The sequence below is a fragment of the Colletotrichum phormii genome (genome assembly GCF_030913505.1).
Source record: "Colletotrichum phormii strain CBS 102054 chromosome Unknown BDP81scaffold_5, whole genome shotgun sequence".
In the NCBI taxonomy this organism is placed as follows: Eukaryota; Fungi; Ascomycota; class Sordariomycetes; order Glomerellales; family Glomerellaceae; genus Colletotrichum; species Colletotrichum phormii.
The window spans coordinates 1,194,004-1,207,934 of NW_026851447.1; the positions used below are offsets into that span (position 1 = coordinate 1,194,004).

At 49.1% G+C, this 13,931-nt stretch overlaps 1 protein-coding gene across 1 annotated transcript; it reads right to left on the reverse strand.

Annotated features, from left to right (window-relative positions):
* Window positions 1–3,897: 3,897 nt before the first annotated feature.
* Window positions 3,898–13,200, reverse strand: BDP81DRAFT_180210 (GTPase-activator protein for ras-like GTPase). The gene is made up of 15 exons (XM_060582268.1): window positions 12,724–13,200; window positions 11,083–12,588; window positions 10,649–10,998; window positions 10,468–10,582; window positions 8,862–10,397; window positions 8,641–8,800; window positions 8,290–8,579; window positions 7,949–8,236; window positions 7,508–7,879; window positions 7,366–7,452; window positions 7,082–7,254; window positions 6,328–7,004; window positions 4,417–6,256; window positions 4,106–4,358; window positions 3,898–4,056 (listed from the first exon to the last, which is right to left on the reverse strand). Exons 1-15 carry the CDS (start codon window positions 12,775–12,777, stop codon window positions 4,042–4,044), a joined length of 7,716 nt encoding a protein of 2,571 aa, XP_060448208.1. The 5' UTR covers window positions 12,778–13,200; the 3' UTR covers window positions 3,898–4,041.
* Between the last annotated feature and the right edge of the window lie 731 nt (window positions 13,201–13,931).

The window sequence follows — 13,931 nt, forward strand, 5'->3', positions numbered from 1 at the left end:
TTAATTCGGGCGGGTAGTGTATCCCTCCGTTCGTGATCGTTAAGGGCGCATATCACCTTGCCAGTTGGACCACGGAATCAGGTTTTCCGGGCAACTAGGTCATTAAGCCCACTGCTAATAGATAGAGGGATAATCAGACGGGTCTTAATTAGATTAAACACTTCGACAAACATACTAAGCGACAAACCTACTAAGAACCGAACTAAGGGCGTCTACCAGATGCTCATTATCGACGGCCATGAGAGCCATTTATCGGCCGAATTCGACGATTACTGCAAGCAGAACAATATTGTAACGGTCAGTATGCCTGCACATTCGTCGCATCTATTACAGCCATTGGATATTGCGCTTTATTCGCCTTTAAAACGCGCATACGGTGATGAAATTAACCTATTTATCAGAGCCTCCATAAATCACATTACCAAGTCTGAGTTCTTTATCGCCTTCCACCAGGCCCACAACAAGGTTTTTAATGAGGAAAACATCAGGTCTGCTTTCTAAGGCGCTGGAATTTCACCATAGGACCCAGACTATGTCATCAAAAAGCTTGATGTGCATTTACGGACGCCTACACCTCCTATGGCCAACCCTTCAACACCACCACCTTGGCAGTCGCAAACGCCCTCTAACCCACAACAAGCCGTCTCGCAGTCTAACTTTATCAAAAGCCGGATCTCTGCTCATAAAGGAAGCTCACCGACACCAATTATTGCTGCAGTTAAGCAATTATCAAAGGGTGCGCAGGTAATGGCGCACTTAATCACTATTTTGACTGATCGGCTTCGTACCCTTGAGGATGCGAATGCAGCACTTGCTAAGCGTCGGAGGGCTAAAAGGTCGCGTATGTAGCTTGGAGGGGCACTTAGTATAGAGGAATCTTAGGGTTTGCTGGAAAAGAAACAAAAAGGTAAACGTCCAGCACCTCGAGAGGATGAGGAGGGGGGCCCATCAAAAAGAGCCCAGCCGACTCGGAGACGCTGTAGTGCGTATGGTAAGACTGGGCATAATACACGAACCTATTCTAAAGATATCGAATCATCAGGAGATTCTAATAGCGACAACCAATAATTAATTTAATACGTTGTGGTCGAGAAATACTAGATGTCGTTGTGGACGTGGGAAAAAACGTCCGGCTGACTAGTCCGGCCGGCTGACTGATGAACCACGTTATAGTTTTATTATATAAGAGAAATATAAAAATGTGTCTACGATAAGGCAAGTTTCTATATAGAAGTTTTAAAGCTATATAAAAAATTTATAATATTATGTTCTATAATATAACCCTTATCAAAGCTTATTTTAGAAGCTATGTGTATTTAAATCTTATATCCGAGTTTTACTAAATAGATAAGAATCGACCTTTAAGGTGCAATAAGGAAGTGGCCCACTCGCTTATCATATACGTTAAATGAAAATAAATATTAAAATTTAAAAAGCATTAGATCTCTTTTTAATAAGCTAAAATAATATACTCTATAATCTTAGGTTATAATAAATAACGCCCTTTAATAAAACATAAGTTTATTTTAAAAATAATCAAAATTAAAATATTTACGGTTTAATTATTTAATAATTATGTATATTATTGTTACGAGCAGGTCAAGGCAATCAACTGTGGCACAAAGCAAAAGCTTTGATAATGATGACTCCGCATCATTTTCCCTTGTTCTGCATTATATAGCTACGCCATGGCGGGACCAACCGTTTAGGCCGTAACAGTAACTAGCCTTATTTTACTTTATAATTATTATTTATATAATTCAGTAAGAACATCAGCATAATTAACGCGGAATTTTCGAAATATACTAAAAAAAGGTACGATTCATATTCAAAACCTACTCGTTTTATTACGAAAAAGTGGGTCTTTTTATAAACGTCTAAATATTTCTAATTCTAGTAACGTACCTGCATAGCGAGCGACGCATCATAGCGAGCGACGCACTCTCTCAAACCTTTCTACCTTATGTATAAGTTAACTTAGCCACAACGTACGAAATCAATTAAAACTATATATCACCCTCTTCCTCATTACTATCCCAAACCACTTCACAGGTTCGTGCGTTATGTCCAGGCTTCCCGCAATTACCACATCGTCGCGCGCGTGGTTCAGCACCTTCCGTACGACCCTCCTTCTGAGGGTTATTCTCTCCTCCAGCATTAACACCACCCTTTCTTTACTTGTAGTGCCTCTGCTTCAGCACTATTAAGTGACCCTCCAAGACGTAGCCGGGTCTTTTTTGCCCTCCGGCGCTTACTTAGTACCTCTATCCCCGTACGAAGCTTACGGTTCTCAGCCTCAATAATAGCAAGCCTATGGGCTAACTTGCTAATACCTCTGGCCTGGAAGTCAATTACTTCGTACATTGCTGTTGGTGAGCTACCTTGATGTGCTTGGATCTTCCTTTTAAGGGAGGTAGCACTTCGTACGCCCTCTAGTGCTGTAATTGGTGTCCTTGGGTCCCAGGAGCCTTGGCTGCTTGGCCGTGAGTTTGATGGTGTTGGCGTCTTTGGCTTGAAATCCAAGCGAGAAATAACCACTTCAGGGTTAAAAGGTACAAGGCCTGCCTGCCTAAAACCAGCTCGTACGTTATTTTCGCCCATGGAAGTAAAGAATGCTGCTTTAAAGGCAGGAAAGAAGTCATCCTTTGTACTATGGGAAATCTGTATCCGCATCATCTTCTCGATTTCCTTGCCGTACGAGTACTTTAACGGGCTAAAGCACCCAACATCAAGAGGCTGAAGCTCGTGTGATGAATGGGGAGGCATACAAAGAGCAATAATGTTTTGTTCCTTGCAGTATTCGTCAAAGTCAGTCGATTTATGGCTATTATGGCCATCAAGGATCAAGAGGCGATAAGAGCCCTTCGTACGAGTCCTTGTACACTGATTAAAGTGCTTTAGCCAATCTAGGCCAATATCATTTGTCGTCCATCCATTTTCGCTTGGATGGATACGCCATGTGGCTGGAAATTGGCCATGAATATACCACGAGAGGAGGTGATATTTGCCCTTCACGATGATGTACGGAGGCAACGCCCAGCCATCCGCGCATACACCCTGAATAACAGAAACCCATTCCCGATTGCCAGGCTGCTTCATACGAGGCCTTCCCTTACGGTCAGATGTCGTAACAACCTTTGCGTGCGACAGCATTCCCATTAAGAAACCAGTCTCATCAAAATTGTAGATATCGTGATCGTGTATCCCATACTTTGTAATTGTGTTTCGCACGAGTGCAAACCAGCCTTGTATAATCGTAGGATCTTCAGCTAAGGCCCTCTGATAGTCGATTCGACGTCGAAATCGCATTTTCAATTGGGGTTGTCGTCGTACGAAGTTCTCTGCCCATCGGGGTCCAACACGCGTCGCGTCGCGCTTAGAAAGGAGTCGGTCGGCCATATCTCGTACGTCTTCTTGTCGCGGGGGAAAACCTCGATTAATTAGGTCAATAACGCATTCAAGAATCACCTCCTCTTCAGATATAGTCATCTTCATTGAATTTGGACGCGTCTCGCCTCGTACGACGCGTCCAGCGCGTCGGTTTTGGATTGACGTTCGAGGGACCTCAAAGGTAGAAGCTGCTTTTCGTATAGACATTTTTGGGTCTTTTTCGATAGCCTGGATGGCAAGGATGATACGACGTTCAATTGAGGTAGATTGCATGTTCGTACGTGGAGGAATGTTAGTGTAAAGGTGAAAGAGGTAGAAAGAAGGAAAAGTGGCCCACTCGCTATGTTGGCCCACTCGCTATGCAGGTACGTTATAATAACTAAGTTAGAGGCTAGAAGATAACTATATTTCCATTAATAATTATTTAATTTAAATTATTAAAACAACTAAAGGCTATTACGTAATTATACATGCTATAAAATATACTTTTATTTCATTTTTAAAGAACCTTAATACTATTTAAATTATGTGAAATGAATTAGACCTCTTTTCTTTATATCTCGGGTTTTATATAGTTATATATCTTTAAGCTTTAAATTTTTATATATAATATAAATTCATTGCTTTGTCTCTCAGAGTCACTACTACTAACTAAACTATAATAAGCTAGGTCTATTAGTACTTTTCCCCAGAGATGGCGTGAATAGCAACTTACTTCGATCAGCTTCTCGGTCAGAAGGAAGCATTTCCTATCTTGATCCTGGCTAAAATTGAACGAGCACGAGCGCCACAACCCGCTAAACCCCATATCCTCAAGGATCTCATTCAAGACGGCTGTGGACTCCAGCGCTGTGCTGAACTTTGGATTTGATGTGAGTGAATGTAGCAAGTCCTGCGCAGACTCCAAAGTCGATGAATTCTGGCAGTGCAAGAGCACATCGTCCAGGATAGAGACAATAGGCCCACAGCTGTTGTTCAATCAGTCAAACAGTCCGCCTAGATGAGACAGTATAGAGAAAAGCTTACAGATGCATAATCACAGACGGCCTGGCTGCTGCTAGTTCCGTCAGCCACTGCAATGTCCGATTTTGCAGTGCATCTTCCAAGTATTGAAAGTCAATCAACTCGATGGCAGTATTTAGGAGGAGGTCTTTATCCTTCATGCCGCTGAGATCATCATATCTTTGCTGGCCAGTGACATCTCGTAAAAGTGAAGGGTCAATTCCCGCAAGCCATAAGCTGTCTCTGAGCTCATCGCTCTCGACTGTTCGTGCAAGGATGAGAGCCATGTAAGGCGACCGAGATAAGTCATCAGGCGGGACCTCAGCGTCACCAATAGGATTGCCGGCCATGTCTAGGAAGGCCGAAAGTACTCGCATGGCATTGGTTTTGGTGGTAGTGTCCGCAAGACCACGAGCGAGACAGGCGCAGACTGCGAAATGGAAGTTCTCCGGTGTGAAGTGAATACCGTACGCGTCATCCAGAGGCAAAGCCGCTTCTTCGAGCTGGACGCGGCCCTGTAGTAAAAGAGGGCCCATCTTGTCGCCTCTGAGGTCACCCACAGTGCTGATGTTAGTCATGACGGCCTCCAAGAATTGCGCTGTGCAATTGAATAGGGCCGGAGGTACAAGTCGTAGGAGGGAAATGGCTAGCCAGAAGAGTTGCAGACCATAGCGAGATGCCGAAGGGAGCTTTGCCATCATCTTGGACAGAGAGGTCACAATGGAAATGAGCATATCACTATTGGTGTCGTCTCCTAAGCGGCCGACACTATTCCGTAGAGCGACCAGCACTTGGTAAAGTAAGTCGTCATCCACTTCCTCTCGTGCCAAACAGCCCATGACAGCAAAAGCACGGGGTTGAATAGCTGGGTTATTCTGGAATGCGGTGCTGGCCACCAGACTCATCCAGCGTGATCTCCAGGCGTTGGAGATGTCGACAGATGGCGCTGCTACCGAGCAGACCTCAAACAAGACCGCCGCTAGGTTCTCAGTGGCGGCCAGTGAAGGCCCAGCATCCTGCGTAGTCGACATGGAGGCTCCATCGCGTAAGAATGGGGGAGGTGTTGAGAATATCTCGCTCCTGGGCTCGCTAAGGAAGTCTAAGCTACCCCTGAGCTTGTTGAACCGAGTTTCGTCCAGGTCGAATGAAGTGCAAGCCGCGTGTACGGTGTTGACAAGCAGCCTATGTACTAGCAAGCGGACCTCCGGAGCACCAGTGTTGGCCAAGATTGTGACGATGTGAAATATCTCTGGCAGAAATAGCTGAGACTGCACGCCATTATCGAACGACAATGACAGACAGAAATGAAGCAATACGCAGATCTCGGCCCACACTGCGTTGTCAGGCAAGTATTTCGTAGGTCTGAGGGAAGACCGATTCAACGCCTTGCGTAGCCGGGATATCACCTTGCCACGCAGAGTGATGCTGCCCATACCGGAGACGATTGACGACAGGGCTTCCATGGGCTCCTCGGAAAATCCAAAGCTTAGGGCTGCTCTCATGAGCTCCTCGAGAAAAATGTCGAGTATTGTTTCGTCCTGGTAGATTGCGGGCCAGACGACTTGCTCAAGCGTATACGTAAGCCCGTGGTCTGACATGGCCACATCTATAAGTTTGCGGAACAATGCTGCAATCTTTTCCTTTCCCTTTTCGGCATCGGATTCATTCGCTAAAACTCCAGTACGTAAGCCGGGCAGCCATGGAGCCATGTATGCCAGGCTGAGCGGCTTCTGCTCGTCAGTGAAGGTCTCCCATCCGACAAAGAACTCGGTCAAAAAGTCGAAGGTCAGTTGAGGCTCGGACGTTGCCAACTGCCTGCTGATCTTGATGATGAAATGAGACGGGTCCATAGGTACGGAAACATCTACGGCGGTGGTCAGCAGCTAAACTTCGGTGGAAATTGACCTTCCACAGCCATTTCACTTCGCAACATACCTTTGGTGCACATCAAGTTCGAAGCCGCGCCAAATTTGAAGGCCTTACAAAGGGCGCCGAGAAGATTGTACGATGAAAGTCTGAGGACGTGGTCGGAGCTTGACAGGTTTGTCAAGGCTAGATTCAGCAAGGTACCCGGAACATCCTGTGGACGGATTAATCGTTCGTAGGCCTTGTGCGCCCTTGTGTCCTTGCCGTACTTGGCCTTTGCGCCACGGATTGTCTGGAGCACGTCGGTCTTCTTGGGACTGGTGAAGTACATGACAATCTTGCCATTATCTGCACGTAGACCAAAGGCCGAGTCATCCTCAGTCTGTATTGACGTTGGAGCTTCCTCCACTTCGCCTAACCTGAAGATGTCGTTCACAGTCGTGCTCAGCCGATAGCCAGGGAAGACCTCCTGCTTCTTGGTGGTTGTGACCTGTACAAATTGGCTGCCAACCTTGATGACAACCTCAATCTTACCCTTTGTCTTGGAGAGTCGGGTGATGGGCTGAAACACGTATCGGGTATCTGTGACAACGCTGATTGTTTCCTTGGGTAGGTGAAGTTGGCTGAGATGAAAGTGGGCTTGCAAATCTTGAAGGCTGCCAATCAAGTGGTAGTCGACATTTTTTGGATTGAAGACGCTGTTATCGCTCTTGGCAGACACCCGTAGAAGTCTTCGAAAGCATTTCCTGCTGTACGTTAGCTATGCCAGTCCGACCTAGAAGGAAGGGACACAGAGTGCACCCCCTGCCTTGTTGATGCTTACCTGAACGCGCTATTCATGTTGTAGACGTAGACTCTAACAAGATTCCGAGACAATTCCACAGGCGTGAGCTGTTCAAGCTTCTTAAAGAGCTCATCTTGGGGTTCATTCTGCCCGTTGTAGCATGTGGCGTCGATGAGCAGACCAAAGGGCTTATGCCACAGACGGCTTGCAATCTAGATGAGGACAGAGCTAGTCAGAACGGACGACGAAGAACAAGAAGCACTCTTCCATGGTCAAAGAGATTGGTGACTACGTCGAGCCGGAGGGGCGGAGTTAACACTTACCTTTAGGTAACAGTACAAAAGTGTATCGTAGTCTATGCTCTCTGCATCAATGTGTCGTAGGATGATGCAAATAATGGAAAGAGAGTCCTACAAGATGCACTTAGCATTGATTGGGAGAAGCTTTGCAAGGGTGATACAGTACCTTGCTTTCGCCTCCGTCATAGACGGCTCTGGCAGTGATGAAAGATTCAGTACTCCGGAAAGCGTTCCGGAGCATGAAATTTTGAAACCTTGAGTATGAAGGAGGAGTATTTGTCGATATCTGTGGTCTGTTCCAGGTCACAGCCAAGGGCGGAGGGCCTAAGTTCGTGATGAGATTGCGCAAAGGCTCGAGAACGGGCGACCGACCCCGAGACACCTCAGCGGGCGAGCGCACAAAGTCCTTCCGTTCCTGGGTGACAAGTCTCTGGCGCATATGATCCCAGTGGTCATATAAAAAGCGATGTAGCGCAACGCAAGAGCCGAAGTCGAAGGATTCGATGGTAGGCGGAGTTTCGAGGTTCTCTGGAGGCACCTAGCGCAGTCACAATGAGCTTTTGAAGGTAGATGGAATTGCATCGTGCTGGGCGACAGGGATACTCACAGAAATCTCGCGCAAGAAGGTTGTGACCTTGTAGATGTTCTGGGTAAGGAAGTCGTTCAAGGGGAACATATAGGGTTCCTTGGCCCCAAAGAGAACATTGTTTGCCAAGTTCTGAATGACCTTCGCGATGAGAAGAAGCCCTCGTCGCATCTCCTTTGATGGCGTCGTGGTAACTAGGCCTTCGACTTCAGGCGCAACAATGGCTGGGCAGAAGAATCGAAGGAAAACGAACGCCCCAACAGCCGTGTACTTGGCCTCCTGGAACCGTGGGAGCACGGCAGAAGAGATCTGTGAGTCTCATTAATAGACAGCACAAGGGAGTTGGGGATCGGTAGACGTACAATATTGCAGATCCTGCGGAATGAGGCTGGCATGGTCGAGGACGACGCACAGATGTCATCGATGAACACCTTTGCTACGATACGCAATTGAAGGGCATTCTTCTGGAGCTCATCTGTAGAACTCACGCGAGCTGGGTCCAACTCGAGATCTAGGTCCTTCGAAGTCAACATCAACCTCTCGACGACCTTTTGCAGTGTAGCCTTGAGGTACGGTTGTCCCTTCCACTTGGCATAGACGGAAAGCATTTTGGTTGCGACGCACGTCCGCCGTAAAATCTCTGATTCGTTGTCTGGATAGATGGTTAATTGGAAGAAGATTCCCCACGAGCGAGTAAAAGATGCCGGTCTCACCTGTTTCTTCGATTTCTTGCTTGATGAGAACTTCTAGCAGCTCGAAGCTGAGACCACGATGTTCGAAGATTGTCAGCAGAGAGACAGTCAGCTCGTCAACCTCGCTGCTTGGGCACACAGCGCTCATCGCTGCTACTAAGGTCATGTCTTTTGTGAGGAGCTGCGGACTGTGTCAGAGCATGGAACGCCGAGCCAACGAGGGGCCACATAGCTTCGCTTACCTCGAGTAATTCGTCATACTTCTCACTGACGGCAGCGTCTGTCAGATTGCTAAATTCCGTCCCCTGAATGAGGATGTTGTAGAGGACTTTGACGAAGGCTGTCCTGATTTCGACGTTGTCATGGTATCCAATGTTAAGAGAGTGCTTCAGGCCGACGTCGATATTAGCACTGAGCAGATTTGAGAGAATGGTGATGGCAAATTCTGAAGAAGATCCGCCCTCATCGCGGCTGGAGATTCCCGCCAGCAAATCGTTTCTACCGCCTTCAAGAGACTCGTGGTTGAGCAGCGAAAGGAATCTGTTGAAATAGGTATGGAACATCTGTGACTTGAGCTCGCTCGTTCCAGCGTCGGTCTGACCCTCGCCAGGCTGCAAGGGTAGACGGAAAGTGAGTTCGGCTAGTGACTTCAAACAAGCCTTGTCTAGGTCCTTCTGCACTCTTACGACTTCATCTAGACGGCCACTTGAGCTGGTACTTGGGTCTAGACGCGGAGACCGAGGCCGAGCAATCCAGCCAAAGATGTACTCTAGGAGCTGATTTCGGATTCGCACGTCATCTCTGAGATTCAGGTGTTCTTTTCTCTTCGTCACGGCCTCGCAAAGCTGACAGACCTTGATCTTGACTCGGAGGGTATTAGTGCTGTCAGCAATGCCGTCGAGGAACTTCGCGAAATTGAGTGCGAGGGCACCAAGGTGTATGGCTGAGGCGGCACCGAGGTCTGAAGGGCTCTCGAGCCGCTCCACAAGCGCTTTCAGAAGAGAGATAGCCTGCTCCGCAAAAATGATTTCGACATCCTGTGCCTTATCACTCGGCGCCAGTGCACCAGTGAATAGGACCTCAAGCTCAGACTCGAGAGATTTGAAGAGAGCTTGGTAAAGTGTGGATGACACTTCACTCGATAGAACCTCCCGGGTTGCTTCTCTGATCCTGACGCTTGCACATCCGAGAAGTTGGATGCTCAGCTTCAGGTACCTGCTCAATAAGGGTTCTTCGTGATTTTCAGAAGAGAGCTTATCAATCCACCTCAGGCCGCTTAGTGCTGGTTCTTCAAGGATGATTGTCTGGTTCGCCGTGCATATTCCACCAAGAGATGCGAGGAAACCCGAGTAGTTTCGCCACTCGGTCAGCGTTCTTTCATCGACAGCATCGACAGGTGCCATTGAAACTTCTCTCGAAAGAAGGAGCCATCGTTCGAAACCATACTCCCACGCCGAGAGGATGCCGCTCGTAGGATACTGCAAGCGGCGGAGCAAGCCGCGAACTCTTTTTTGAAAAGCCACGAGCCCCGTGAATCGGAATGCTCGGGAGGCGATCTCGCCGTAAACTTCGCCGTTACGTAGCAGTGAGGCGAATCCCTTGGCTGTATCAGAGGTAATGTCCACAAGATTGTTCTCCTCGAAAAAGAGGCCTATGCACGAGGTCACCGTCTGACAGGTTTCGACATCTGCAGAGCATAAGGAGACTAGGAGTGTTGTTTCAAGTCTGGAGGATGCTGCCTCTATTTCAGGTACGCCTTCGGGCATATCGGAGAGCTCCTTGAACGAGTCAAGAATTGTTAGTTTGATGAGTGATGATAGCTGGGCTAGGAATGCAAACTCGACTTACCCGTAGCGACGCTAGCAAGAACTTCCGGGCTTCAAGGTACTCATGAATAGCCTTCACCTCTGAGCCATTGCCATCAGATGTGACATCGTTGCACATGTTGAGTAACACCAGGGAGCTGCCCGAGCTGATATTAGCTCATCTTCACGTCTGAAAAGGACCGGGAGGCCACCATTCGTCATACCTGCGTCTCCAAAATTCCCTCCTCAGTGCTGCAGAACTCAGTCTCCCGCGAGCACGCAGTGTGTCAATGATGGTGCTGTCGGAAAAGAGGCGTTTCGCAACACCCGTGGCGAGTCTCCTAATGGTCGGGTTGGCGGACACGACACATGAGAGAAAGGACAAAAACACATCCTCATCGGCGGCGCCGGTGACTGTATCGCCTTGACCATCACCGTCGAAGAGAGAGCGGGGCGAGGCGTCTAAAAACCTGAGAACATCGCATGCCATATTTGTGAACGAGTGTAGGTTCGAGTCGCGGCGCGGTAGGGCCAGAGCTACGGCGGTAGCTTCTGCTGGCAAGTCCGCAACAGCCTGCTGCCTAGGTCACCAAACTGGCCTACAAAGGGAATGCGATAGGGTGTGAACGCAAAATGGGTTCATTCTCATCGGACGTACCTTTAGCTGGGTCCGCATGAACGGTCCCGCGACAGCAAACAGCTGCTCATAAACATGCGAGTCGTTTTGACGGGCAAAGTAACGGCAACCTTGGACGACGGCGGTCTTGAAAGCCTGTGGAGAAGAGAGGCCGAGATATGACTCTCTTAGAGAGTCAACACAGCTTTCTAGACTCAGTTCAGCAAGGCTGACAAACGCAGCTGTCATCAAGTCTTGATCGAATAAGGAGGTCTCGTTGCCGCGCCGAAAGACAGCCTCGCGGACCTCGTCTTGTACATCCATAGCGTAGCTCACCAATGCGGCGTCGTCTTCGACAACGAAGTGGCGAGATGCCCTTAGCAGGGAAACCAATGAGTAAGCAGCCTGCTCGTTCTTGTTCCTCAGGGCCTTTCTTAAGTTGTCTAGAAAGCCAACCTTCTTGGCCATACTGCTACTCTTGGCCTCGCGGAGATTACTAGCGACCTCGAAAACATCGGGTAGTAGGAATAACAATGTGGTCTGTAAAGGGTACAAAACCCCTTTCTTGCGACCACTGTCAACGACCGTCTGCGTCATGTCAAACAGAGTATCGGCGCCACCGTCGAGACGCCTGTGTAAAGTGTGCTGCTGCACGAATTCATGTGGATATCGATCAAGCCACCTGGTGACTAGCAAGGGGGCGACGACGGCAACGGTATTTTGGAAGGATTTGCGAAAATGCAGGAAGCTAGAGCATATCTCCTGGATTATGAGACCCAGTTTTTGGGCGTCGACCCAGAAGAAGGACAGGATCTTAAGGACCGCCAGGGAAGCCTTATCGTCGTCGGGGGTAGCGGCCGACTGACCAGGAGCAGCTTGCACTACAGCTGCAGTGCGAACGGTGTATACGACGTTCCTGAAGTAGTCAAAGGAGCAAGACCATGTAGAGGCCGTGACGTATTCCACGATGATTCTAATGCAAGGTTCCAAAACTGCTAATTGGGTAGTGGGCAAGGTTTCGTCTTCCTCGGCAGCGTCAGTATCACCGGGAAGCGGCGAGGCAAGCCCACCCGTGGAGCGGGCAATGGAGTCGGCGTGCCTCGAGGTATCGTCAAGGATAGTGGACGAGGGCAGAACATAGCCCTCAGGGATGGGCTCAACAAGCCACTTGACCAAGTCAAACACGCGGTTGACAAGGGCTTCGTCCAACGGCTCGGGAACATTTGCGAGGTTTGCTGGGGTAACACGACGAGTGTCGGCATCGGCAGAAGGCTGGCGTAGGCCTTGCGCCTTGACTTGATCCCAGTGGGCGGTGCAGCAGTCGGCAGCAAGGGCAAGAACGTAGACTTCGGAAAGGAGAACATGAGGAGGATGGGCGGGCGGGGGGAGGCCCTTGTAGTTTCGTATTATGTCTTCGAGGAGTGCGACGAGGGAATCGAGAACAAAGGCGACGGCAGAGGTACTGATTTTGACCAGTGTCGACCTCGTGATGAGGACAACGTCGTCCTGCTGAAGCTCCTGCCCATGGGTTCCTGTCCTGTGAGGGAGCTAAGAGGGGCGCAGATGTTGTCAGTCAAGTCTCCAAGAGCCAGGATACGCAAGCAAGTCGAGAGACGGAAGAGAAGGAGGGGGCGCGTCGCATCTGACGATCAAGGTCTGAAAGAGAGGAAAGGAGCGACTTACTCTAGTGGCAAGCCTATCGACCAGGCAGCCGACGAGACCAGCATCGCCGTTCATGTCTGCGCTCCAAAACGATAAAGCTCATGACCGTACGCGCGCGTCCTCAGTGTTCTGCGTCTCCCTCCAGCTCAAGCAGTGTGATGACTTGGCCGAGTATTGCGATGGGGCTTGCGTGGTTTCCAGGGTCGTAGACGTTCTGTACAGCGGAGGTCAATGGCGACGGACTACGAGCGCAAAGCCGAGGTATCGCTGGGTCGAGAGGGCCAATTGGCTCGTTGTCGCAGTCGTAGTCGAAGAGAGGTAGCCGGCAGGAGAGCGAACGATGCGCTGACCTGGGATGTACCACCTAAGGTAAGGTAAGGAAGGATTAAAGTAATCGAGTTAGGCGATAGGGAGCGACTTGTTGCGTTGAATCGGCATTCGCTTGGTTTGCGGTGGTGACGAATGGGACGCCCTCTTCTTCGTCCTTGAGGTAGGCGAAGAAATGTATTGAAAAAAAAAGACGAAAGATGCACCTGCATGCGTTTGACAGTCGTCCATGTCAGGAGCCCGGGAGAAGGTGGAGGGGTAGCACTGTATTCAGTAGCACTGATAGCGTCGTCTGGCCCGAGCAGAGCTGCTACCTGAGATGGGTTTAGTCGCCTTTTGAGGTGAGGCACCTTACCTTACCTACAGATAGGTACCTCAGCAATACGTCTTGAACCGTACCTTACTTACCTAAGGTACCTGATAGCGACCTGACCTTAATTAAGGTACCTCGACTTCCACGGAGCTTTCAAAGAGACCAATGGGCAGCCGCAACATGGATGGGCAAGTGGACCTGGGGTGGACGACAAAGTGAGACGGTTCTGTCTCATAAAAGGGTGAGAGACCGCTGTCCACGGTCCACGGTCCAGCTAATGCCACTTAGAAGTTCCTACGTACCTACCTTACGTATCTTACATCACCACCTGCCTACAGTCTGTCCAAAGGAATACCTACAACTATAAGCTCTATAGTCGTGGCCCGGTCTACACGAAACGCCATGCAACGCAGCAAATGTCACGTCTCAGCTGTACTTTCCCCCCGAGGCGAGGCGAGTGGAGATGCTGTGCGCTGAACGGGATGGGATGCCAAGATTCTCCAAAAGCTAAGGTAAGGTCGGAGCTCGTAGCTTCGGTATTTAAGGTACCTTACCATAAGGTAGGTAGGTAGGTACGTATACTTATACG